We start from the raw sequence: 24,051 nt of genomic DNA on the forward strand, positions 1-24,051 counted from the left end.
TAAATTACATTACATTACATTATTGTCATTTAGCAGACACTCTTATCCAGAGCAACTTACATAGGTTACAGTTTTATCCATTTATTTTGCTGGATATTTACTGAGGCCATTCCAGGTTAAGTACCTTGCCCAAGGGTACAAGCACAGTGCCCCAGCAGGGAATCAAACCAGCAGCCTTTCGGTTACAAGCCCTACTCCTTTCCACTGCACCACACTGCTGCCCCAAGTAATATTAGTACTTAATTACTAAAGCACTTAAGTACTTAACTTAATGCTTGTTGTAAGGTTGTGTAATGTAAAATAAGGAGTTGGTTATCTCTGGTTACCATGTGATGAGGGTAGGTGTGCTTCTTTGCAACCCAGTCTCGCTCCAGACACACTCATACATCCCGTTGATTTTAATTTTTGCTTTTCCCCTCTGCCACCGTGAGACAAAAACACCGTGTGGGCTGAATCACAAGCTTCAATTATTTATGGGCGTGATGGCTCGTAAATGAGGTCAATTACTTTCCGTGTCAGTGCACAGTGCCATTTGATTTTCTTCAGTTGGTGTGTTTTCAGAGCCGGGGGTGTGAGGAGCCATGTTGCGGAGCAGGTCCCAGACGACCCTCTGTCTTCCACCCCACCCACCCACCCCCGCCCAATCCATCCCTCTTTGAACCATTTACACCTTCCGCTAAGAGCACATGGATGGAAGCACTCATGCGCAAGGGGGAGGAGCTGTGATAATTCATCCCAGTTAGCATGGTGCAGAGACATCACCCATTAGGCAAACAGAAGACACCTCACTTTCCCTTTTGTATCCTCTTTCTTCCAATTGAAGATATTTTGTTTGGTTTTCCTGAGTGTTGATACTGGCATGGATATGAATAAGTGCACTGTCCCTCCTACCCAATGGACTGGGTTAGCTCGTCATTAGAGGCAACAGAAGTGCAGGCAGCAGGGGCATCTGTCTTTTGAGTCTGGTTTTATACAGTGTCTGTATGAGCTTCTGAAAATGCTTGGAAAGAAATCTTTTGTTTGGACTCTATTCCTGGAAATGAGTGATGGAGCTTTTCAAAACTGAAAGAAAGCCTTGTGTCCCAAAAATTTCCTTCAACCAAGCATTTACTTTTTCATGTTATATATATTGAATGGGAATCTGTTACTTATTGGGAGTAGTGCGAGTTCTGTTAGCATTCGCATTTATTTATTTGGCAGATCCTTTTAAAAAGGCCATTATGGCAAGGAACATAAGTGCAATAATAAATTGGAACTATAGGCATCAAAACAAGGTCAAAGGTAACAGTCAGTTCACATACAAGTAAACACTGCCAGACAAAGTGCATTAGGGATCGGCTTAAGGGCATGGAGTGCTTTGGGCCCCTCACTTACATGTTTTTCAGGTTTTGGGAATAATGTATATCTCTTAAAATGAATGGTAAAAAATTGAGGCTGCTGTAGTATGCAGCAGGTATCTAACACAGACACACCAACAGCAGCATGGTGCCACTAGAAATGGTTCTTCAGGGCACCAAATGTTCATTCCACTGTGCTTCTGGTGGTGCTGTGAGGCTCATTTCTTGGCTTTGGGTCCCTGGGATGAGGATGGAGGGGAATGTGTAAGGAGGAGATACACTTACCAACTTCCTCATTCAGAATTCAGAGGTGGATTGTCCATTCTTAGTGCAGGCAAAATGCCGTAAAATAAAAGAATCATGTGCTGACTCTGGGTATTGTGCAAAGATGGGTCTCTGTATTGTAGTCCACTTGCATGTCCATACTATGTTGCTTCCTCCTGTTGCATTACATGTGCTCATTAACAGTAGGCATCCTTACAGCCACATGCTTACCATCAATGGCACTGAGCATGTTAGGGAATCCAGCTGTTTGGTGAAACTTCTCTTTGATGCACCGTCTGTGCTTAGGAGTGTTAGGGAATTATATAAAGGCAGCTGTTTGCCTGAGCATTCCAGACAGGAACTGGTTAAGGCACCTGGGCACTGATGCCTGTGAGATGCTGAAACCTCTGCTAACACTCACTGGAATGATCCAGTGGCTAAAACTGAGAGCACACAGGTTATTTACAGCAGAACCGGAGGTTATTTACAGCAGAACCGGGATTTTTGTGGTTATGATGGCATAAATCCTGATTTGCCACTTTGTCCAATTGAAAGATCCGACACCCTGTCTGTTAACTACATAACATTCAAACAATACCTTAGAGGCCTTCAGGGCCTGCAAGGGTTTCATACAGAACTGATCCCTCTGCAAGCCAGGTCTCTTCTCTTTGGCCTTTGCCATTCCCTCAGGAACACAAGCAGGTGTAGTGCAGCATATATTCTGATTTGTTGTTATGGACCGTATGACAGCAGACACAATTTGCAGTAATTAATGTACATATTAGCCTGCACGTATGACCGGTCACATTAATTGTTCTCACTGCTTTTGTTAATTGCTGAATGCTAATGAATTAATGGAGTGTAACTCACTGATGTATTTCATCTGCTGCCTGTGCATTATCTGTCAAACAGAAACCTTTGTCCAATTACCAGTAATGTTGTTAAACACAGTGGCCACTACAGCACATGACTTATTCAACCTTTTCCTGTGTAGAAGGGTTGCAGAGAGAAAACAGAGTTGTGTCAAGACAGAATATGTGTATCTTGGAGACTATTGAGACACGCCCTTGTTTTGAGCAACACATCCTCATTTTTGCCAAAGTCATAGAAGCCTAGCATCACATGTCTGAATGCACTTAGTAATGACAGAGGTGCACACTCTCCATGGACGCACATAAGCAGGGTCTACACACACGTATTTAAAGTATGATTTGGCCCCTTTGGTACTTGATATAAAGTGCTAGAAGTGCAATGCTGGTTGTGGAGATAGGACTAATGGTCCAAGAGGAATTGTCTAAAGAGGCTGGTTGTCAGTTGGTGCTATGCATTCATGACTGGTCTAGGTGCTCATACCACAACTGTAGAGTTAGAGTGGACAGGGTGGTGTAGCCAGGCAAGTACAGGTAGCAGTCTGGCTGTGTTGGGGATGGGGAGTCTTCCTTTGGCAGGGATGTATGGTCAGACAAGGCATTGTAGGTATGGGGAGCCTGTCCAATAGCTGGGATGTAGGGTTTGATAAGGGGTTGTGGATATACAGTTTTTCCTTTTCCTGCACAATGCGCTAGCACCAGGGTTTTAAACACAAATAGCAATTGGTAGCCAGAGGCATGAAGAGAGAAGAGGTGGTACACATGAATACCCTGGCTGGTTATAAACTAGGCGAGCCATCAGCATTTTGGGCCAGCAGCAGTTATTTACTGTAGTAACAGATGCCAGGAGGCCCACCAAGAAACAGTTACAGTAGTGTCTTTAATTTTACTACTAGCACTATTAACCCATGTCCTCAGGGGTGGAGCCGATGGCTCATTGCAGAGGGGGTGAGGACCTGTAGTGGGCCCTTATACAGCCTATTATAGGCTGTATGGAGATGCAAGACAGGTCCAAGGGGAAACTTATGGAGACGGCAATTTCAGCACACCTCATTGCTTGAGACCATTTTTAAATATCGCGGCTCCATCAGCAGTGACGGCGCTGGGAATAAAACAAGACAGCTGGCGATCGCCTAGTTCCTACTTTGGGACTCAAACAGAGGGGTAATTTTTCTGTTTGTACACTTATACAAGGATACTGGGCAGTGAATAAAGTTTTCTGTAACTCTATTGTGTCTCTGCTTATTCAAAATAAATATTGCGATGAGAAACTTAGCTAGGGGTCGGTCGAAACCATTATACCCTCACTCTGACTTTTTATTTTTTGCCGCAATCAAGACACACAAACAAACTTTATTCAAAATATTCAACTAAGCAACAAAAATTCATGTTCAGTCAGGCAGATTGGGCCCAAGGTGGGCCCCTTTGTAACCGGAAGAACTGTGGGCCTGGGGCAGCCGCACCCTCTGCCCCCCTGCTCGCTCCGCTACAGCATGTCGTCCTTGATATTAAGATGCAGAGATGCAGTTTATTCATGAGGTAATGCTTCACAGGGACAGAGAGAATTTGCAACAGTGTCCCATCTGATTTCAGTCTGCGGTGCCAACATTTTGACTTCACAACTGACAGCCCTTTTCTGTGGAGGGTGTAAATGCACAAAAAATCCCTTTGAGTGGCAGCATTCAATTCTTAAGCACAAAAAGAATTAAGAGCAGCCTCTGGCATGCTTCTCTGTCCATGGAGGATAGGATACTGTATTCGTACTTCTATTGATTTCCTTTATGCCTCTGCGTATGAAGTTCTCTCTGCTCTCCCAAGACTTTCCCTGATTCCACAAGTTCAGATGTGTTTTCACTCTCTCATTTTCTCTCTCTCTCTCTCTCTCCCTCTCCCTCTCTTCACCTCTTTCTCCCTGCATGTGTTTTTAACATCAGAGAGCAGCGGAGAGCTAAAGAGCTTAAACCATCCTGATAGTAGGAGCTCCCATCGCTCGCTCCTGTTCCACCACAAAGCCATGCTTTAAATTTTGCATGAGTGCTAAGCTGAGGCACAGGTCGCCGCTACCAAACGCAGGCCCTGGGTGTTGTAAAGAGCCTGTGTAAATCTACTGAACCTGAAATAAACAGCCAAGTGATTTTTTTATTTTTCTCCCCCTGCTTCTCCTTCTCATTCTGAAAGGGTTGTAAATGCATAGATGTAAAACACAGCATTCTGGCAGTGTTGTGGGTGAGCCCACTCCCCAGCCCCCAGTCCTCCCCAGAAGGAAAGGAGGGAGAGAGAGGGAGGGAGGGAAAGGGAGGGGGGAGGGAGCCTGGAAAGGATAGAAAAGGAGTGAGAGAGAATAGAGAATAAAGCAGCATTCCCTTCACATTTTCATGGAGGATTATTCCTGCTCTGTGGCTCAGGCTGCTGTCTCTGGAAGTTCTGAGTTCTGACACACACACATACACACACACACACACACTCAAACAAGAATGTAGCATACAGGTATGCATATTGAGTAACACTATACAGTAGTGTGTTATTACATGTTAATACTTGAGTAAAAGTTATGGAGGGAAAAGTTAATGTACAGTACTTCTGTTCTGTACATCTGATGTATTGAAAACATTGAGTGCTTGTTGTAATTACACCGTTGTACCTACATTAGTACTACCATATGAGTAATGTGTTTGCATCAAACAGTCTAAACAGTTTTCATTTTGTAACAGGGAATATTAGTACATAGTACTTCTCGGTAACTACTCTTAGCATAGTGATGCACTTATTTGGAAGTCGCTCTGGGTAAGAGTGCTAACGTAATTTAATGTACTGACGTGTAACAAAACAAGTAAATGACCCCTGTTTTACCAAATTGGGTCTCTCATCTTGTTTTGTGATCATCCTATCCTCCTATAATTCCCCCCTCTCAGGTAAAATACAAGTCAAGATCATACCTTTCTACAGGACAAATCTCAAAAACAAAATATTGAATTTATGAACCAAAAGTGATAAGGTCAGGCGCATACCAGGGTACCAGAAGGATGCATCCAGAAGAGACCCATTGTAATCTCTGCTGACCAGCCTGTCTGGGGCAGGGCCATTTGTTCAGCAACGTGCTTATGCTCAAAAGATCTGGAATTAAAAGTGTAAACACGGGATGCTGGCTGCAGAACAGCCTGAGATATTGGTATCAAAGCCAAATCCAGCTCAGTTATCTCGGGCTTTATCTGTGCCAAACACCACTCAGAGGACAACAGAGGAATTGCACTCATGGATTTGTATTTCCCTTGCACAGTTTTTTAATCCACTCATAAAGGGAAGCATTAACATATTGGAACCCTACAATTAAGCAGATCCCATCACTTGAACCCTGAATAAGCACTGAAATTCAGAGGTGTCAGTACTGAAACACTGATGGTGGGTGACAAAGTCAGCATTTGAAGTGTCCCAAGGAGTCGGTCAAGGGCTTAGACTAACAGTGTTTCTGACCGAAATTTGAAATCGCCATAGATAATTTATGTGACAGGACACCAGAGAATGGGTCAAGTTAAATCCATGAAATAAATAAATCACACATCCTTACCACTTTCTCTGTGTGGAGAACCAGCTCTTGAGTTTTGTGAGTCATTTCTTTTTCTGCATGTTGACTGATGTTGTTTTCCACTCAGCTGTTTTGATTTCAGGTCTGATAAAGGTCGGCATGACCGAAACATTGCCGTGAAAAAATTCACACTCCTGCAATTACACAGCGTGCGGCTGTGCTTTTCTTCATTCTATTGATTGCGCTCTGTGACACTGCTGTCACAGACATGGTTTTCACAGTTGTGTAGAATGGTTTTGTAATGATTATACTGCTTTACTGCATTCTCTTGTATCTGTCTAACTAGCATTGGGACACTGAGTGTGGGTACACTAAATTGACTGTGTTTTACTTTCTGTCGGCAGGTATGGTGGTGCGTGAGGCCAGCATTGAGATTTCACGACAACAGGTGGAGGAGCTGTTTGGGTTGGAGGATTTCTGGTGCCAGTGTGTGGCGTGGAGCTCGGCTGGGACCACCAAAAGCCGCAAAGCCCACGTCCGCATTGCCTGTAAGTCCCATCACTGTCACAGTCATTCCCGCTCACAATTAGAATGAGCGCACAACGTCTTTCAGACCAAATGCTTCCATCAAGGAAAATGAGACTCACTCTTCAGTTTTAGCCAGTGAAAGTTTATTTGGCAGGTGCCCGTCCAGTTATCTAAAGCCAATTATGGTGTAAGTGAACAGTCTCAAATAACAGTCATTTAAACACTTTGAGAAACATTACATATGTTAACATACAAATACAATGAATGTTGTATTCATTGTATTTGTATGTTAAATAGTGTGTGCATTATGAACTACAATTGCAACAAGATCTGAAAAATACAGACTGGACAATGCCTTAATATACAGCATAACCAGAGGCTTTGTGTGTCAGTGACATTTTTGTACATTTTTCTTTTAGAAGCTCGTGTGCTTCCATTGTATTTGAACCCCTTGAACTCAAAGCTGCAGATTGCAGCAAAACAAGTTTATCTCATTCACCACTTGCCACCACCTTGTACGTAAGGCGTGTCGCTTTCAGTGTGTCATGTATCTCATCAGAAAACATAAAATTGGCATGGAAAAATATGCCAAAATCTTTGCACTACAAGCAGGTCTGTCATTTACTTCAAAAAGAATTCCAGTTCATCTCTGTTCAATATCTTGACCAATTCAGAATGTAGAATTTGTTTTAATGTTGCTATCGACTAGAAATGTGGGTCTTACGTGATGCATTGTAAAAGTTACAGCTTACTGTCATGTGCCTTGCTCTCAGCTCAGCTGACCACGCAGACACCAAAACCAATGTGATGATTACAGAAAGTTGTTTGCTTATTATTGACATTATACCTGAAACATGGACTGAATTAATATTACATCTATTTGATTGCAATGACTTAACATGTATATAGTTATGTATTTTTGTATTGATTTCATATCATCATATATCTAAATACTTACCCCTGTAACCTATAGCTGTTTTGAATTTGTTTTGTGTGAGTGTTTTTATGTAAATAGATATTTATTGTTTTTAGTGTTACAAATCAAGACAACACTTTCAAATGTCTGAACATAGAATTGCCTGGCACTCACCTGGTACTTTTTCACATTACAAAGCAAGGTAAGTCACTCTAGCATGATTTTTATATGTATGCAATCCAGACCATCTAAGATATATGTCTCTGGAGAGATAACTGAGCTGCTACATTTGCCTGCAGAGGGGCATTCAAGTAAACACATTTTTTGACAACTATGACTGAGCAAGACACGAATAGTGGCCGACACAGTTGCTTGTGAGAATTGGGCAACAGACATGCGGCTTGGTCAGAAGAGCAACACTGTGTCAGATTTAAACCAAATGAGATCAAAATAATAGAGAAAAGATATGATATGAGAAAAGATAGTTATGCCATCTTATCTGCATATAACCCAAGGAAAAGATCTCTGCATTGTGCTGGGACTGTAGTCAAAGGACAGGAGTGGGGAAAAAAAGAATCCCTACTTACAGGACAGTGCTTATTGCAAAACCAGGATGATAATGGAATGTCTGGGGTTTTCCAGATGAGAGAGTAAACTGCCATGTAAAACATTGATCATGGATTCCTCTTCACACTCAAGTTTCTGTGAACTCAGTGAAAATCTGGTAATTTGCTTTTGGTAGGGAGTCTCAGAACTGAACATGCTGATGTGACATCAGCAGTAATTCACTCAGGCAGCAGTGTGGCCGTTTTCATGGGTACTGTGTCCCAGAGTTCTGTGTGGGTCTGACGCATCTTGAAAGAGCCTTTCGGCTGTTGAACTAAAATCTAAGTAGCTTGGGACTTATTTAGGATCATCAAAAAGTCATGGAAAGCATTTATTTTAGTTCAAAGGTAGAGACAAATGTTCGTTTGTTATCAGGCAGTGGAGAAAATGTCACCAGCTCCACTGACATCAGGTATCAAAACGCCTCTGTTTTTTGGGGTCACGGTTATAATATTTGGTCCTCCCCTCTTAGTACCACATTATGTGAGGTGTATGGCTGATAATTGTTCTGTTGCATGCGTCTCCCAACAGGGACAGGAAAAGGCAGGAAAGGACATGATCTGGTCATACTTATGAGTGCGTGTGTTCTCTCATTCTGTCACGGATGAGCAATGCCCCAGGGCTGAAACTTGAATATCTAATCTATGAAGTAGTAGGCCAAACTGAAATAAGGTGACCCTTACACTAAGTAGACCAAGCGGTAAGTGTCCCATACTATATATCTGTCATTAGGGCAGGCTAGTGATGGGGAGCTAGTATAATTGGAGTCTCCCCTAGTCACTTAGTCCCCTGTAGTCACCCATAATTTTGTCCTATTGCTAAGTGTGTTCTCTTGTTTGTCTGTGTCATTGTTGATAATCCCCAACTTCATAGAATCCCCACTGGTTTAATCAAGTGCCTGAGGTGGTCCATACAGTAACTCAGCACCTCACCAGATCTTCATTTCAATCTAAACTGGCAATCAGCAAATTAAGCGCAATGTACGTGACATTCTTGAGCACTTAGTATGGTGCTAGCCTCAGTCCATTTGCTTCCCAGCACATGTGGTACTCCATTGTTCGTGGTTTCCACAGCAGCTGTCACTCTTGGTTGTTTTATGGGTGCCTGCACAGGGTGGGGCTGTTGCCACTGTTGCCGTTGTTACACAGCCTTTACATTGAGAGAGAGGAGGTGATGAGGTGACTCAGGTCAGGCATGGCTTACCTTTCCTTGCAGCCCCAAAAATTTCCTTCCTATTCACAATCCCCAAAATCCCACAATTCCATTACATTATTGTAATTTAGCAGACACTCCTATCCAGAGCAACTTACATAGGTTAAAATTTTGCATGTCACGTATTTATACAAGTGAATATTTACTGAGGCAATTCCAGGTTAAATACCTTGTCCCATGGTACAACAACAGTGCCCCAGCGGGGAATCAAACCTGCATCCTTTTCGGTCACAAAGCTTGCTCTTTACTACTATGCACACTGCCGCCCACAATTACTGTAACTTCCCTCCTAGTCCCTTTAATTATTCTCCCTGCATACCCAGCAATGCCTGGCCTCTAAGTTTCCATATATAACAGTTATTTGGCAGTCTGGGCCCCTCATACCCAAACCTTATGAATCACTTCCCTAAATACAACCTCTGCCCTCACCATTCAACAGTTCCCCCATCCAACAGACCTGGCTGTGGAATCACTATGCATCTTCCCTCAGATACTGCACTCAGGAGGCTGATCACATAATCAGGTGTGATCAGCCTCCTTCTGGCAACACCCTTTAAACTTCAAATCAAAATGAATTCCTCTTCACTTCCTATTAAAATCTCCAGTATAGATTAATCCGTTTGCTGGCAGGCGACCTCGCTGAATAAATACACTCCCCTGAGACTAATGGAAAATCAGAGCTTGTTTCCTTTTTTGTTGGTCCTAACAGATGTTTCAATCATTGGCTAAGTAACACTCCAGAGCGATAAATAAACATGAGCTTTGTTGTTCGGAAATGGTGATCAATGTTTAAGCCATAAAAAGGCTGTGCTGTAAGGTAGCACACCGAGGATTGAAAATATTAATTCTCTGTGTGATTTGTGGTGGTGTGGGTGTGAGGCTCTTAGGCGCTGAGTTATGGCTGGGTGTGTGATAAAGTGGGGGACATGACAGTGCTCTCACACGCAGGGTCACAGTGACTCTTTCTGTCCAGTGATTTATGTCCCCTCCCATCAAGCCTGTCTCTTTGAATGGATTGGCTAAGTGATGGAGAAAGGGTGTAAGGAGACTCTTGCAGCTCCTAAAGGAAAGAACAGAACGATCTGTGATTATGCTGCTGCTGTTGTTCATCTAGTGCACAGCAATCAAGAAGCCACAACTGGGGTGATTACTGAATGAGTCATGCAGACAGAAACTTGCATGCATACCCAGATAAATGGGCAGAGCCATTCCAATGATCAGCATACGGAGGTAGTGCGTCTGTATTTAGAAATGGAATAGTGTGAAGTGTGTATATGTGTGTGTGTGTGTGTGTGTGTGTGTGTGTGTGTGTGTGAAAAAGAGAGAGGGCTTGTTTCTCTGTATATTGACTGCATACCTGTGGTGGTGTGGCTCTGGAAAATAGCTGTTAGGCAGTACAAAGTTTTTTCTTTTTTGGACTTAAGTTTCTTGGGGGGAAATACATAAGAAATGCTAATGATTTCTCTCATTATGTTCCCTGCTCTATAACACAAAAAATAATAGATCAGGTAAAATTAGGTTAGAAATTACAGTTATGCCACAAACTCAATGGAGGAAAATTTTGCAGACTGCTAATTTTGAAGGTGACAATTTTACATGTTATTCATTTATACAGCTGGATATTTACTGAGGCATTTTCCCAAAGGTACAACAGCAGTGCCCCAGCAGGGAATCAAACCAGCAACCTTTGGGCTGTGAGCACTCCTGCTTTATGATTTGAGTAGCAGTATTACTCAGGTACTATTCATTTATACTCTGGACTCCCCACAGTAAAACTACTATGATCAGCGATTGCTCCTCCACAAGCTTCAAAACTGAAAATGAAGACACCAAAGTCATCGCACTATCCCTAAAGCAGAGCACACTCTGTTCTCACTTCATCTCTTCTAATTTCATAGTTGATCTTTGTGGAAATTGCTTTCAAAGCAAACTTCCCTCCTCAGCATTTTCATGATGTGATGAAGCACATTGAAAAAGATTTTTTTTGTCCTGTAGGCATAGATTGCAAAGGTTCAGTTGAGACTGAAATTGTATTTTGTGTGCGTGTGTGTGTGTGTGTGTGTGTGTGTGTGTGTGTGTTGGGGGGGTGGGAGGGCATCTTTTCCACACTTTGAGGTGAGATCTGTGTATTGTGGAATTTTGGGTAAATCCTGATGATTAATGTTGTAATGAGCATCTTGTTTGATTCGCTCAATTCTTCCCGTGGGGGAATTATAATGGCACATTGAGCAATCAAGCGGCATAATTCCACTCAATCTCCCAACTGCCTTCTCATTTCCCTCTCTCCCACTGAAAAAAAGTGAACATCAGTGCCTTCAGCTCATTGCTGAGCTCACTACATACATCTCAATCTAGACCTTTTTATTTCCCAAGCCAGAGAGAGGAAAGAGAGAGGAAAAGAGATAAAAAAGATGACTATTTCATCTGCGTTTGAAAGCAAGTTCTGTAAAGTATTAAAAGGGAAAAAATAAATAGAAATATACAGAAATGAAATTATTTAAATTATAAAAATAAAATCACTTCTTGCACCAATGAACAAACATATTTAACCAATGAGAAAAATACTTAAGACATCATATGTCATTAAGGCCAAATCCTAAATCAGTTTTTTGAAGTTGTAATCACATCTAAATGTATCTACAAGTCATCATAAAACCCACATGATATCCAGCCGTGAGTCAATTCTGCCATGCTTTTACCACATCTGGATATAATAAATAGTAAGACCATGCTCTTCGATTCCCACACATATTGTGGTTAGTTTTAATTACATTATCACATGCATGGACCACTCACTTTGTTTTCATATTTCTCAATAGACCGCACACTTTGAATGAGAGTAGGTAGAGATGTGGGTCAGAGAGAGATATTATGAAGAAATGCCAAGGATCCACACACTCCCTTCTATTGGAAGAAGGCCGAGTGACATAATCACCAGTGACATATTTGTGAAGGATCTACAACCTGTGCCTCTTGGACTGGAGGGCTCATAACTCATTTCAATGTGAGGAAGGAGCTCAGATATGCCCTGACAGCTACTGCTGAGGAGGAACCGAGGACAGAGAAGAAGAGACAGATTTGGCAAGAAGTGGTTTTCCATGCAGGCCAAAAAAAAGCATTTTCATCATCACTACCATGCCAGTTGTGAGTGCTGCTGTTTCTCACTCTTACCTCAGGACAGGAGTGTGCTCATACTGGAAGGGAAACGCTGGTAATTGGGGTGAGTGGTTTAAACTGAGTAGTCCTTCGTAAGATGGTGGCTGACTCATAAATGCAATCTCAACTGAAAGAAAAGAAAGAAAAAATGTGCATTGGTGAGAATTATTACAGTAATGGCCCAATAACACTCTGCTGCCTTAGCAAATGTGTTGCACCAGTTGTTGTAACTATGCAAGAGGCTGACAGGCTGGCAGTGAAGTACTGCGGATTCTTGCGTGGAGTGGGTGCTCCCTATCACCACGGCAACCTGCACAGCACTCATTGGCCACCAGTGTCGGCATTGTGAGTAATTTCACTCTGTGGGGCCCGTTAATGGCCCGTGTGTTATTATGTCTTGAAGCCCTGCAAGAAATGGTGGCAACAGCCATTATTTCTGATATCTCAGGGAAACCTCCCCCTCATTCCTTCACACATAGATGCAGAATGCAGAACTCTCACAGATGCAGTCTGTCTTTTCATTCTGAAGTCAAATGAACAGAGCATAGGGGCTTTGCTTCAAGCTGGTGTACAACTTGCTGTAGGTTTGTGTTAATTTGATGCCTCTCATCTGAAGCAGCAAGAGTATGATATGGGGGAGAGAGCAGCTCTGTGCCTCTCACTGGGGCAAATCCACCATCCGTCATGTGTCATTCAGGACACTGAGGCAGACACGCTTCCATGGTAGCACACACACAGGGCTGCAGGTGACCCCCCCTCCCCCCCGGACCCCTCCCATCTCCCTCTGTGGCTGATCTGGAGCTGGCTGACGTCTGAAGTCTCTTTTCACTGCAGATTCAAAAAACACACTCCCTGACTGCCTGTACCAGCTTCTCCATGTCCTTCTACCTGTTGTGTGATTTATTCTTTATTTTCAGCATTTCAGTGATTCACTTTAATTGGATTTTCAGATACTGTCAAGATAAAATAAGACAAAAGAAAAGTGTTTTGTTTGTGCCGCTGCTGGATGCTTAGACATAATATCCACGCACAGGATAAGGACTGACCTGAGTGGTGCTTCCTCATTGTCCCCTCTGACAGCATGGCTGCTGATAAGTAGGGTTTTTTACTATTAGGGCAAAGAAATAACCCCTGGGGTTATTTCAGGTGTACTGTCAAAGCAAACGTCTCTTTTAGAGGTAGGGCAGTCAACTCCCTAGATGCATCGGCGTGTACCATAAAAACAGTGGGCTGAAGGATTTGACCTTTTTTGGAATGATTCTTCAGAATCTTCAAGCATGAAGAATGCAAAGCAAAGAATGTCAAAGAGCCATTCTCATTTAAAATATATCAAAAATATAGTGTTGTATAAATATATACTGTTAGTAATCTGCTACACTTGTCTTTTTCCTATCACTTCCACTGCCTTTTTAATGATTGTGCTGAAGCAACTTGGAAGTACATCTAACTTCATGCCGCAGCCACCTGCCATAAGCCAAGGGCCTTAGTTGAATTAGAGTATAATTGCTCTTGCAGTTGCAAATACAAATTTGTTTGTAGCTTTGTTATAGCACCCAAAGAATACAACCCAATATTTGATCCATTTCAAATATAGCATACAGTGTGACACATCCCCTAAAAAGCACTTTTAAGAGACTAGCCTACCTTAGAAGTATCATTTAATATGTATCATTAATTGGAGCTTGACAGTTTTATCCATTTTGTGTTAATTTAATTAATTGTGTTAATTGAATATTTGAATATTAATCCCAAGAAAAATATTTATTTTATTGTATTGGTAATGGCTGATATAATTCTGATTTCTAAATCACTTTCCCCAGTTGTTGGTATCTCCACATAGAACCACCCTTGGTGCTCTGGTCCCTTCCCCTACCTGCTTCCATGGATACAACAGCCAATAATGTGACTCGGTCTTGGTAGAGCTGGAGGGTTTCTGTAAATAAGACATATTCTGACATGATCAGACATGATTAGACAGGACTGAGGTAACAGTGAGCAATGAAGACCATGGAATCGCTGACAGGAAGTGGGCAGACATGCCACTGACTAAGGATCATTTTTGGCTGACATGTGTTTCAGTAAAACCGCCTCAAAATCAGTAATGACCTCCATAAATAGCTCACCTGCTATGCCAATGATCCTCACCATTCTCAAATTTCAGGATGCTTTATAACTTGTCCACACCTATCTAATGATTTCTGGATCTGGTCAACCACCATATCTGGCCTTGTAGTGTAATATAGTGAAGGCTATGAAGATAAGACACAGTAAGCTACTGTTCTGAAGTAAAATATAGTTTCATGAAAAAAGCAATCATGATGGACTTCTTCAGGTTATCCGGCATGGTAATAGTGAGTGTATAGGAGAAACTTTCCCACAGGGTTTTAAGCATGCTGTAGAACAAGATTGGTGTGTTTATGCTGTACTTCTTTTCCGTTCTGAACAGCTGAAACCCTCCAGTCAGGCATTTGGATAAACACTCTGCTACTATGTGCTTGTATATCATTTTAATTTCATTTCATTCTGTTTGATATTATTTTGTTTCATGTCTCATTCCTTTGGCTTGTTGAGCAATATGCTTCACCCTCTGCCTCTTGGTTGAACAGTGGCTGCCTATGGCATGTGGACAGGGCTGAGATTGATTTCAGTCCTGTCCTACCCATCAGCAGTAGTGTGTCTTGAGGACATTTGCAGGGATTAGTGCTTTGACTGTGTGGGGGTTACAGCAGAGACAGAGCATGACTGGAGGATCACTCACAGAGACTGTGTTTCCTCTGTCATCGGTGTGTGTGTGTGTGTGTTTGTGTGTATGTGTGTGTGAGCACATGCTTTTTTACCTCCTTGCATCATGGGCTGACAAGTGTGTTACAAGTTACCATTTACTCTTGTTTCCTTTCATCTTAGCTTAAATCAGTCTGTCTGTGCTGCAGACTGTCTCTGCAACTTGGTGCCCTTAAGTCTGAATCGGCCACTTTGTGCTCAGGAGGGTGTCTTTCTGGAGTATGCATAGTTTTTCTCCTGTACACAATCCCTGTTCCCCTGTTCTGGATTTTTACTTGATGCTGCAGGGCTAGGGGTGATGAGGACCATCGTCACATGAACATGATATGTTAAACCGCTGGAGAGAGGCTGAGGAACAACAAATTTGTCTCGGACTTTTGTGGTCATTCACAGGTGCAACTGATGTCTTGTTGGTCCTTCAGAAGGGTGACTGACAGAGTGAGTGATTAGTGGGTGACAATCTGCAATCATTGCAGTGACTGCAGTGAGATGAGCTGGGCAGGGTGGAGCTCAGAGACAGCCATGACATGGCTCCTCTGCTCTCGGGGATTCTGGCGTTATTGCCTCCTCCACTCACACTCCCCACTCGCTCAGACCCTCTCAGAAAAGAACCTAATATGTTTCTAATGAACTTGGGGGCCAGCGTAGCGTGACTTCCAGTCTAATCTGCCCCGGCACCCGGCTCCCTCTCTCTGAGCTCACTCCTTTTATCAAGCTAAAGAAAGGAGAAGAATTGGCTTTTTATTACAAGAGGAGGAGAAATCCCTTACTCTCTGTGGACCGCAGAGCCACCCATCTCTTCCGTGTCTCTCTTGACAATAAAGGAGGTCCATGCTCTAACGACAGTTCCTGTTATCCAGAATTGCACTCTGTGTTGAAGATCATCTAGTGGGGCATTTCAGACCCCATTAGTTCATGTGGCCTCAACCTTGTTTCTTTCATTCTTTAAAATATCCACAGTGCACCATTTCTTTCCACTGTACCTTTTATTACTGATCCCAAAAATGAGAGCAGGCCAGTGACTTCTCTCCATGGTACATGGGTCATTCAGAACCTAAATTGTTGTTGTCATTCCAGTACAGAATGAACAGCCTATGTTTCTCACATGAACAAAACCCAACAGAGTGGGATCTCTCAAAAAGACCCTCTTCATCATCCAAATATGTTGAGGTCATTGGTTGAGCTCTAAAAAATGGGACAAGGTGGCTCTTCAGATTGATAGAAGTGAGGCTATAAAGTGTATAACTGTATTTCAATGAATCGAAACATGCCCAAATACCTTCTCACACAAAGGCTGTTGTTACCAGCAAGGGAAATTTATGGTACTGCTGATCACTGAGAATGGAGAGAATCAGAAATGGGCCAAAATAACAATAAACATGTTTTCTGTGGAGTGACTAAACTAAAGGTGCTTGGATCATTTAGAAGGAGTTATGCTGATTCAGGACAAAAGGTGTCACACTACTTGAAACTCAGATAGATTGCTCTCACTATGGAAGATGTTTTATAGATGAAGTATCTGACATCCAAATTTATAAAGAATACAGACATAATGCAGTCCAGACTCATCTTCAGGAAAAGAGCACTGAATGTGTTAGACCATAACAGTCTGAACATAATGACAGGTAGAATGACGTCAAGTATTTTGCTTATTTTATTTTTGTAGATCTCAAGAAAACTTTTGATCAGGAGCCTCTGGGGAAGGAAGTTTCTCTGGAACAGGAAGTGCTCCTGCAGTGCCGTCCACCTGAGGGAATACCTGCTGCTGAGGTAGGGGGTCAAAGGCCAGTCATCTGTTGGAACTGTCTTAGTCAACGCAAACATGGTCCAGGGAGAAATCACTGCAAAGGTGGATAAGACTCAGGATGATGGATGGTGTGTAGGAGAAGCCCAAATTAGCTTTTGAGGAGGGGCGGGAAGTCACTATTAGATCAAATTCGCACAGATGGCTGAATATCAAAGGTCACTCAGATGTAATTGGTGGCAACCTGTCACTTAATATTTATTTGAAAAATAGAAAAATGATTAGGACAGACAATAGAGGTGGAGGAGACTGATTTAAATGATTCAAAGGAAGTGACCTCGGGAAGCTGCAGCATTGGGAATGCAGGAGTAAATTAGGTTAAGCTCTGCAATAGACAGAAGCCTTCCTCCACACACCATAAAAGCCTGCAGTCGGCCTGAAAATGGAACCGTTGACAAATTCAGTTTTTCCTGCACTGGCCTGATGACAGACTCATAAAAAACAATGTCCTTACCACATGGAAAGCATGTGGGCTTTAGGGTTTATACTACTGTAACAATTTTAGGAAACCCTTAAACTAAACATCATGTTGAAGAGCTCTGCTAAATAACTTGGGTGACTGGTTCACTGAGTTTAACACATGGGCTTTGTGCTTTGTTTTTACTATATGCCTCTTAGAGCGAAATGACCCACATAATGTCTCATTATTGAGACATTCTCGAAAGTGACTTTTAGTGCACAGCTTCTATTGTTTTTTTCAATTGGTTTCTGTGTCTTGGAGCTATGGTCCCTGAGTAAGCATATCCTTGGGTAGTTTATTTACTGATGCTGACTGTACCGCATGTGTTAATAACATGATCACCCGTACCTCTATCTAGTGATCTGTCTCATTCTTTAGCTGATTCGTACAACTGAATCCTATGTAGAAGTATTCACACAGCTGAACAAAAAGTCTTAAGCCCAGGGAGCGTTGTGGTAATCAACAAACTAATTTGATCTTATTTATAAAGCTAGGTTTTCTCAAACTCACAAGAGGTTTGTTGTTGTGTTATTGCGAAACAATATGTCACAGTAATTACACTAAATGTGCCTGGCCTGGGTTAACATTATCAGCGAGATCATGAAGATGGATTATGACGCTGTCTCAGTCTTGGAGAAATGTTTTCACTCATGGTTTTCCAGGTCATGCCCTGTATTTAGCGTAATGTTTTTGGCAGCTAATATATCTTGCCAGGTTAAGCGTTGCTGGCCACAGGTGAACATCCCTTGATGGTGAGTGACAGCTTGTCCAGCCTTCAAAATAAAAATGGCACCAAGGCATTAGCTCTTAATAAAAGGGGGGCTTTAGTTTCTTTCTTGTTCTTCTCTTGACAATTATCATGTTTTACATTTAAGTTGTTAAAATTCTTCATGCCCAATCATTTCTTATAACTTTCTCTAATTAAAGATACATTGGTGATACAGTCACTGGATCTTGATTAATCATGAAGGATTAGTATGTCAATGACACCAAAAACATCATAAACATTGATAAACATTAATCAACCAACATCCAAAATCCTTGTAATCAATCAAATTTTATTTGTTATATGGCATTTTTACAATCAGGACTGTCACAAAGCACTGTACATATAGCATAGTAAATTTTAGGGAATCAAAAAACAGAAAACCTTGTTCAATTGGGGGGGGGGGGCACTAGAACCTGACTTCCTGTATTTTTCCATAAATGTAGAGGTGGTAGTATTTTTCTAAAAATGTACAGTACATGCATAAATATTTTTAGTGCCTTTTGATACCCAGTGTATATTACTTGTTTGTCTAAATGAAACAACTCCATAGATGTGACAAATCAATGCAAACATTTTCAGCTACGGTAAAATGTGTGTATTGAACCCACCCATGGTAACATTGCATACCTACATTGTACAACTGGAACTTCTGGATGTCAACCATTTCTTATACATGTGCCCATTACTACAGTGGATAATAATTATAACGTACCCAAGCCTGTAAATGCAGCACTCTGTGAATTACTTTCACATTGCCATCACTGCTTTCTTCTTTGAGTCGTTACAATTGAAACAGGGTGAATTCAGAAGAGTCCCCCTGGAATTTCACAGACGTGAGGGTTCAGGAGAGATGGGAGGAAGGTTAATACAGAGAGGGAGCAGGAGAGCACAGGCTTTGATTATTTCTTTCAACTTCAGTGAAGAGACTGCAGTCGACCTAGAAAAGCCAAGTCAAGCGACTGGAACGTGGCTGCCTTTATTTCAGGTGAAGGTGAAAGTGCTTCTGGAATAAAGTGTTGGAAGGCTGGGGGAGAGCACGTCTTATTTGAGCTGAGGGCCTGAAGGACAAATGTCAGCATAGCAGCCCGGAATCTTAATGATGCTGCCAACGATGGAGCTAGGAGCCTGACAAAGGATGTCAGAGTAGGAACACGAGTCATCTGGAAGTTCTCTGGGAGTTCAGAAGGTGTCAGGGCACAGGCACGGACTCAAATGCAGACCAGGCGTACTCAGGTTCCAAGTAATTTATTAGAATGGGAAATCACAGGGCGTAGTGGCAGAACAGGCAGGGTCAAAAACCAGGAGGCAGTCAGAGGCAGAATAAACAAGGAGCAGGGATCAACAACAGGAACAGGCTGGGTCAAACCAGGCAGGTAGGAAGATCAGGCAGCCAAGGCAGGGCGGCAGGCAGGGACAAGGTCAGAAGTCAGCACGGGATCAACAACACAAGTAATCAGGTAGGTATGTAACAGAGGGGGGAAAAACTGAAATGAACTGGCAATAAGACAGAGACAAGCAAGGTATATAAAGGGCTGGGCTGACGAGGAGATGGGATGCAGGTGGGCAGGCAGGCAGGTGGAGGCGATCAGGAAATCAGGTGGGCGGGGACAGGGCGGAGAGCAGGGCAGGGCTGGAACACATGGGAGCTGTAAACAAAAGCACATGGACACTGACAGACAGGGAGAAACACAAAAACAACAGCTAGGGGGCCAAAGTACTGACAGAAGGACCAGGTCAAAAGCTTCTCTGCAAATGGTGGTAAATGTTAGCTGATGTGCTTGATTGCTAATCTGGAGGTTTTTTGCTGTCATCTTATTGTCTTGCTGGGTAGGTGAAAGGTGCTTGCCTTCTCATAATGTGAATCAAGAGTTAAGATTTCCATTTTGCCCTTTTCTTACCCATTTACTCCCACAGTTATAAACACTGTCTACTAGTTAAATCAAGACATCCTTAGTGAGAACTACGGCAGAGATTCAGGCAGAATGGACATAATGACAAGTACTTGGTGAAGATGGCTTAATTGTGGGCTTCCCAGGCAACAGTGGTAGTGTGGGCAGGGCAGTCAGGGCCTGGTGAGTCTTGGGCTGGTTTCAGAGGTGGCCGTGGACAAGGGTGGGATACTGCGGCCCTGTGGGATGATGAGGACAGTTGGGGGTAAGCATCTGACTGAGAAAGGGGGGCTACATCTGGCTGTTTGGTTGATACTAAAGGGACCACATGCTGTGAAATGTTAGTGTGTTACTATAAAAACAACACTGAATCCAATGGGGCAGTAAATGGAACATTTCATTCATTTTAATAAAATATATAGCCTGTACAATTATTCATTTAGGAAAAGGCACTGTTACTGTCCTTGGCACAAATCATTTGAAATTTTGAGAGCAGGCTGTTTACTAATTTGTTCTCAGATTGTTCTGAAACCAGAGGTTACACTGACAACAATGCTGACGTATTGGTTAGAGTTGTCATGGACAGCAAAAATTATGGTGAAATGGCTGAGATATTTGAAGCTGCATTTCACAATGAATGCAGAGCTGGTTTAAAATTAAACTATAGTGTAATAAAAAGGCCAGTGATGAGTATAAATTGTTTTGTTTTTCTAACTTGAGAATTGTCGCTTGATAATCAGATCAATATCACAGTGGTTCAGATTAGTATGAACCTTGAAAAACAGCCACAAACTTTTTGTAAGTTGCTCTGTATAAGAGCATCTCCCAAATAAATAAATGTAATATTAAACTTTAAAAAGTTGTTTGTCACAGTTTCTGTTCATTCCTAATTACAATGCACTGGAATTATTTGACCCAATGCTACCACTGTTTCATAACTGCATAATAAACACTCATTCATACACTAAAATTCAGCAAGAGTTTTCCAGTGTCGCTATGGCTGAATGTTAAAATTTGCTAAAGTTTTGAATATAAGTTATCCTTTATAATGTGTACCTGCAATTGAGTCAGGGCCTAACTGCTGCCATTTCTTACTGGTTTCTTAATGACTCAATGGGGACACAAACTAGGTTCAGCAAGGTGCGTCTTGGAATATTTTTTTTCTTTTTTTCCCTGTTCTATCTACTGTATCTTAGAGTAGGTCAAACATTTATTGAATATAAATATTTCTCCATAACCCCACACGAGTTTAATATGTGCTTTGTCTCCACACTGTCAGTGGCTAGCGGTTTCTCAGAGACAAAAGGACGGCCACTGTTTATGATTTCACAGCAATTCCATCACAGATGTAGGTGTGCAGTATATGTACCTACACTGAGAGCATAAGCAAAAACAAGATGTAAAGCATACATTTACTTCAGAAAAAGGCACTAGGGATGGGCTGTAATAGGAATGGGAATGGGTATTGAGAAGTTAACGTTGTAGAGGGACAGACATTGGTTGAATGGTATCTTGTAGAGTGAGTGAGAATGTTGTTTTGGATGTTCTGACAGGACAGGACAGGATGTAACTCATTCAGGGGTTATCCTGATTGAAAGATTTTCTCATTTTAGAGTGTCCTTCTCCTGCAGTAGAGTGCTGAAGTTAGTACTTTATTTTTAGGAGTCATACATATCTCAGAGATGCAGATGAGATTGGACTCATTTAAAAGTGCTTCTTTTTCAATGAGCTGAACAGATGACAAAACACTCTCAGGCATATATTCATGTGTATAGGTGCGCAAAGTAACACATGGTGACGCTACTGAACTCACCTCTTTAGATGTATATCTTACATTATTTAAGTCCTGGAGTGCTTTTATAGTGATAATAATTGAATTCCTGCATGAGCTTAAAGGATTTAGTCTAGTGGTAAGTGATTTACAGTAAATGATGCGAAATAAGAAAAATCCTAATTGCGTATATTAAAATCTGAGGTTGCAAGGGTTCTGTGCTGCATTAGGCAATGTTATGAAGTACTTGTCTGGATTGACCGGCTTCTTCTCAAATGTTTAAATGATAATGATGAAAATCATTCAGAGATGATATGCTAAAAGTGTTATAACTTGTAACAAAAAAGGGCAGATCCTTCTGCAAACTTGCTAGTAATACAGGTATATCCACATCATAATGTCACCACCCAAAGTATGTAATTGCTCAATGAGATTGTTGTACTAAAGATGACTCATACATGTGCCTACTGAGTTTTTATTTGTTACTATTTTGCACATTTTAGAATAATAGTAAAGACATTGAAAGAAATCATTGTCTTTGAATGCATGTTTCCCATTATCTTAATCACGTGTGTCCAAACTTTTGACTAGTACTGTGTATCTCAGGGCGGCTGGGCATTTTGTCACATTTACAGTACAATACATCCAACTGTCACTCAGCCTCAACACAGGTATAGGTAATGTTCACATTGTGGGATGAAGAACCTGTATGGTTTCATTTGCTTTTGGAAATTATGGAGAACACAAAATGTTTCTGTTTAGTGTGTCGTTCCAAAATAGGTTAGAAAGATGAAACTGGAAAAACTGTGAAAAAAGTTATTTCAAAACATGTATGTTTTTCCATTATATATTTTTATCATTCTAATAAAGCAAGCAGCAGAGAAGAGTTGTGTAGTACAAAAGTACATTTCCCCACAGGAGGAACCACAGTACTGCTTGATGAGGTGCATTCACTCAAGCGCAGGGGGTGATTGAAGCAGCTGTTCTCCTGAGCTCTGGAGGGGTCTGCAGAGAGATCTGAGCTTGAGACCCATGGTGCAGCTTAATGTAGAGCAGACGAAATGTACTGATGTAGCTAATTAGCTGCCTGATATTAAACCCTTGATTTTTGTTTTCAAATGAGAAAGTTTAAAAATTTCAGTTGAACTTACAGGTATTTTGTCAAATTACAGCTGGATGCTAACTTGTGATTTCATTACTGCAAAGTTAACTTGGACTTAGAAGCTGAATATGGTTAGCTGTTAGCAATTATAAATAAATGCAAAACACCCATCAGATGTGTACACAAAAAGATGTTGATAAGCAATCCTAGCACATCATCTCACACTAACAGAATAAATCTAGAATGATGTTAGCGACGAATGACCTTGGATTCTGCTGGAGGCACTCTGGCAAATGACCCCTTTGAAAGCTTTCTTCCACTTGTCCAGATCATGCACAAATGAAGGTAGTCAGTGAGTGCAGAGTGTTCATTCATTCATTCATTCATTCATTTAGGAGATTGATTAGACTTGTTTGAGTCAGAAAACATTAAGCCAAAATGTGAAATGTTTTGATTTGTAAGGAATTTGATGTTGAATGAAAGGTGTTCTACAAATAAAGTTTATTGTTATTATTATATTTTAATTCTGGACTTCTGGAATTCTGGCGGTTCCATTGACTGGTTTTGTCTAGACAGTGAGATTCCAAGCCTGCACACGTCTTAGACACAGCACAGTCAAGGCCAGTAAAATGGCTTACTGCTTCTGATGTTGAGCAGAGAAGGGCCTGCATTGCACATTCATATAAAGAAAACAAGCCACACACATTTATCTTGGCTCTTTCTCCCACACTGGAAATGTTTTGTTGGCCGAAATACTGTAAGAGAGGCTTTTAGAATAGCATTGGAGTTGCGTCACTTACATAAATGATACATTATGAAAGTAGTTTATTCTGATGAAGGCGATTAAATTGTTACATGTTTTTCACATCCCATAATGTTTAACTGAAGGTAGGAAAATCTAATATCTTTGGTAAGATTACAAGTATGAGCATGGTAACATGATCCTTTTTTTCTTCCACTAAAGTCTTTGATTAAAGTGGCCACTTGAAGGAGAGGGACAGAGTGAGGTGAAAGACTGACTTTGTGTAGGCGACCCGATGGAGCATCCCTCCGTCCGTTTCCTT

The 24,051-nt window shown here is 41.6% G+C and overlaps 1 protein-coding gene across 1 annotated transcript in view; it reads left to right on the plus strand.

Annotated features, from left to right (window-relative positions):
- The window catches only part of LOC118777421 (netrin receptor UNC5C-like), a 152,975-nt gene that overhangs the window by 78,317 nt on the left and 50,607 nt on the right, over window positions 1-24,051 (plus strand). Inside the window, exons 3-4 of the mRNA XM_036528296.1 lie at window positions 6,398-6,541; window positions 16,859-16,962. Coding sequence (XP_036384189.1) covers window positions 6,398-6,541; window positions 16,859-16,962 — 248 coding nt within the window. The remainder of the gene's footprint in view (window positions 1-6,397; window positions 6,542-16,858; window positions 16,963-24,051) is intronic.

Source organism: Megalops cyprinoides, chromosome 5 (assembly GCF_013368585.1).
Source record: "Megalops cyprinoides isolate fMegCyp1 chromosome 5, fMegCyp1.pri, whole genome shotgun sequence".
Classification (NCBI taxonomy): Eukaryota; Metazoa; Chordata; class Actinopteri; order Elopiformes; family Megalopidae; genus Megalops; species Megalops cyprinoides.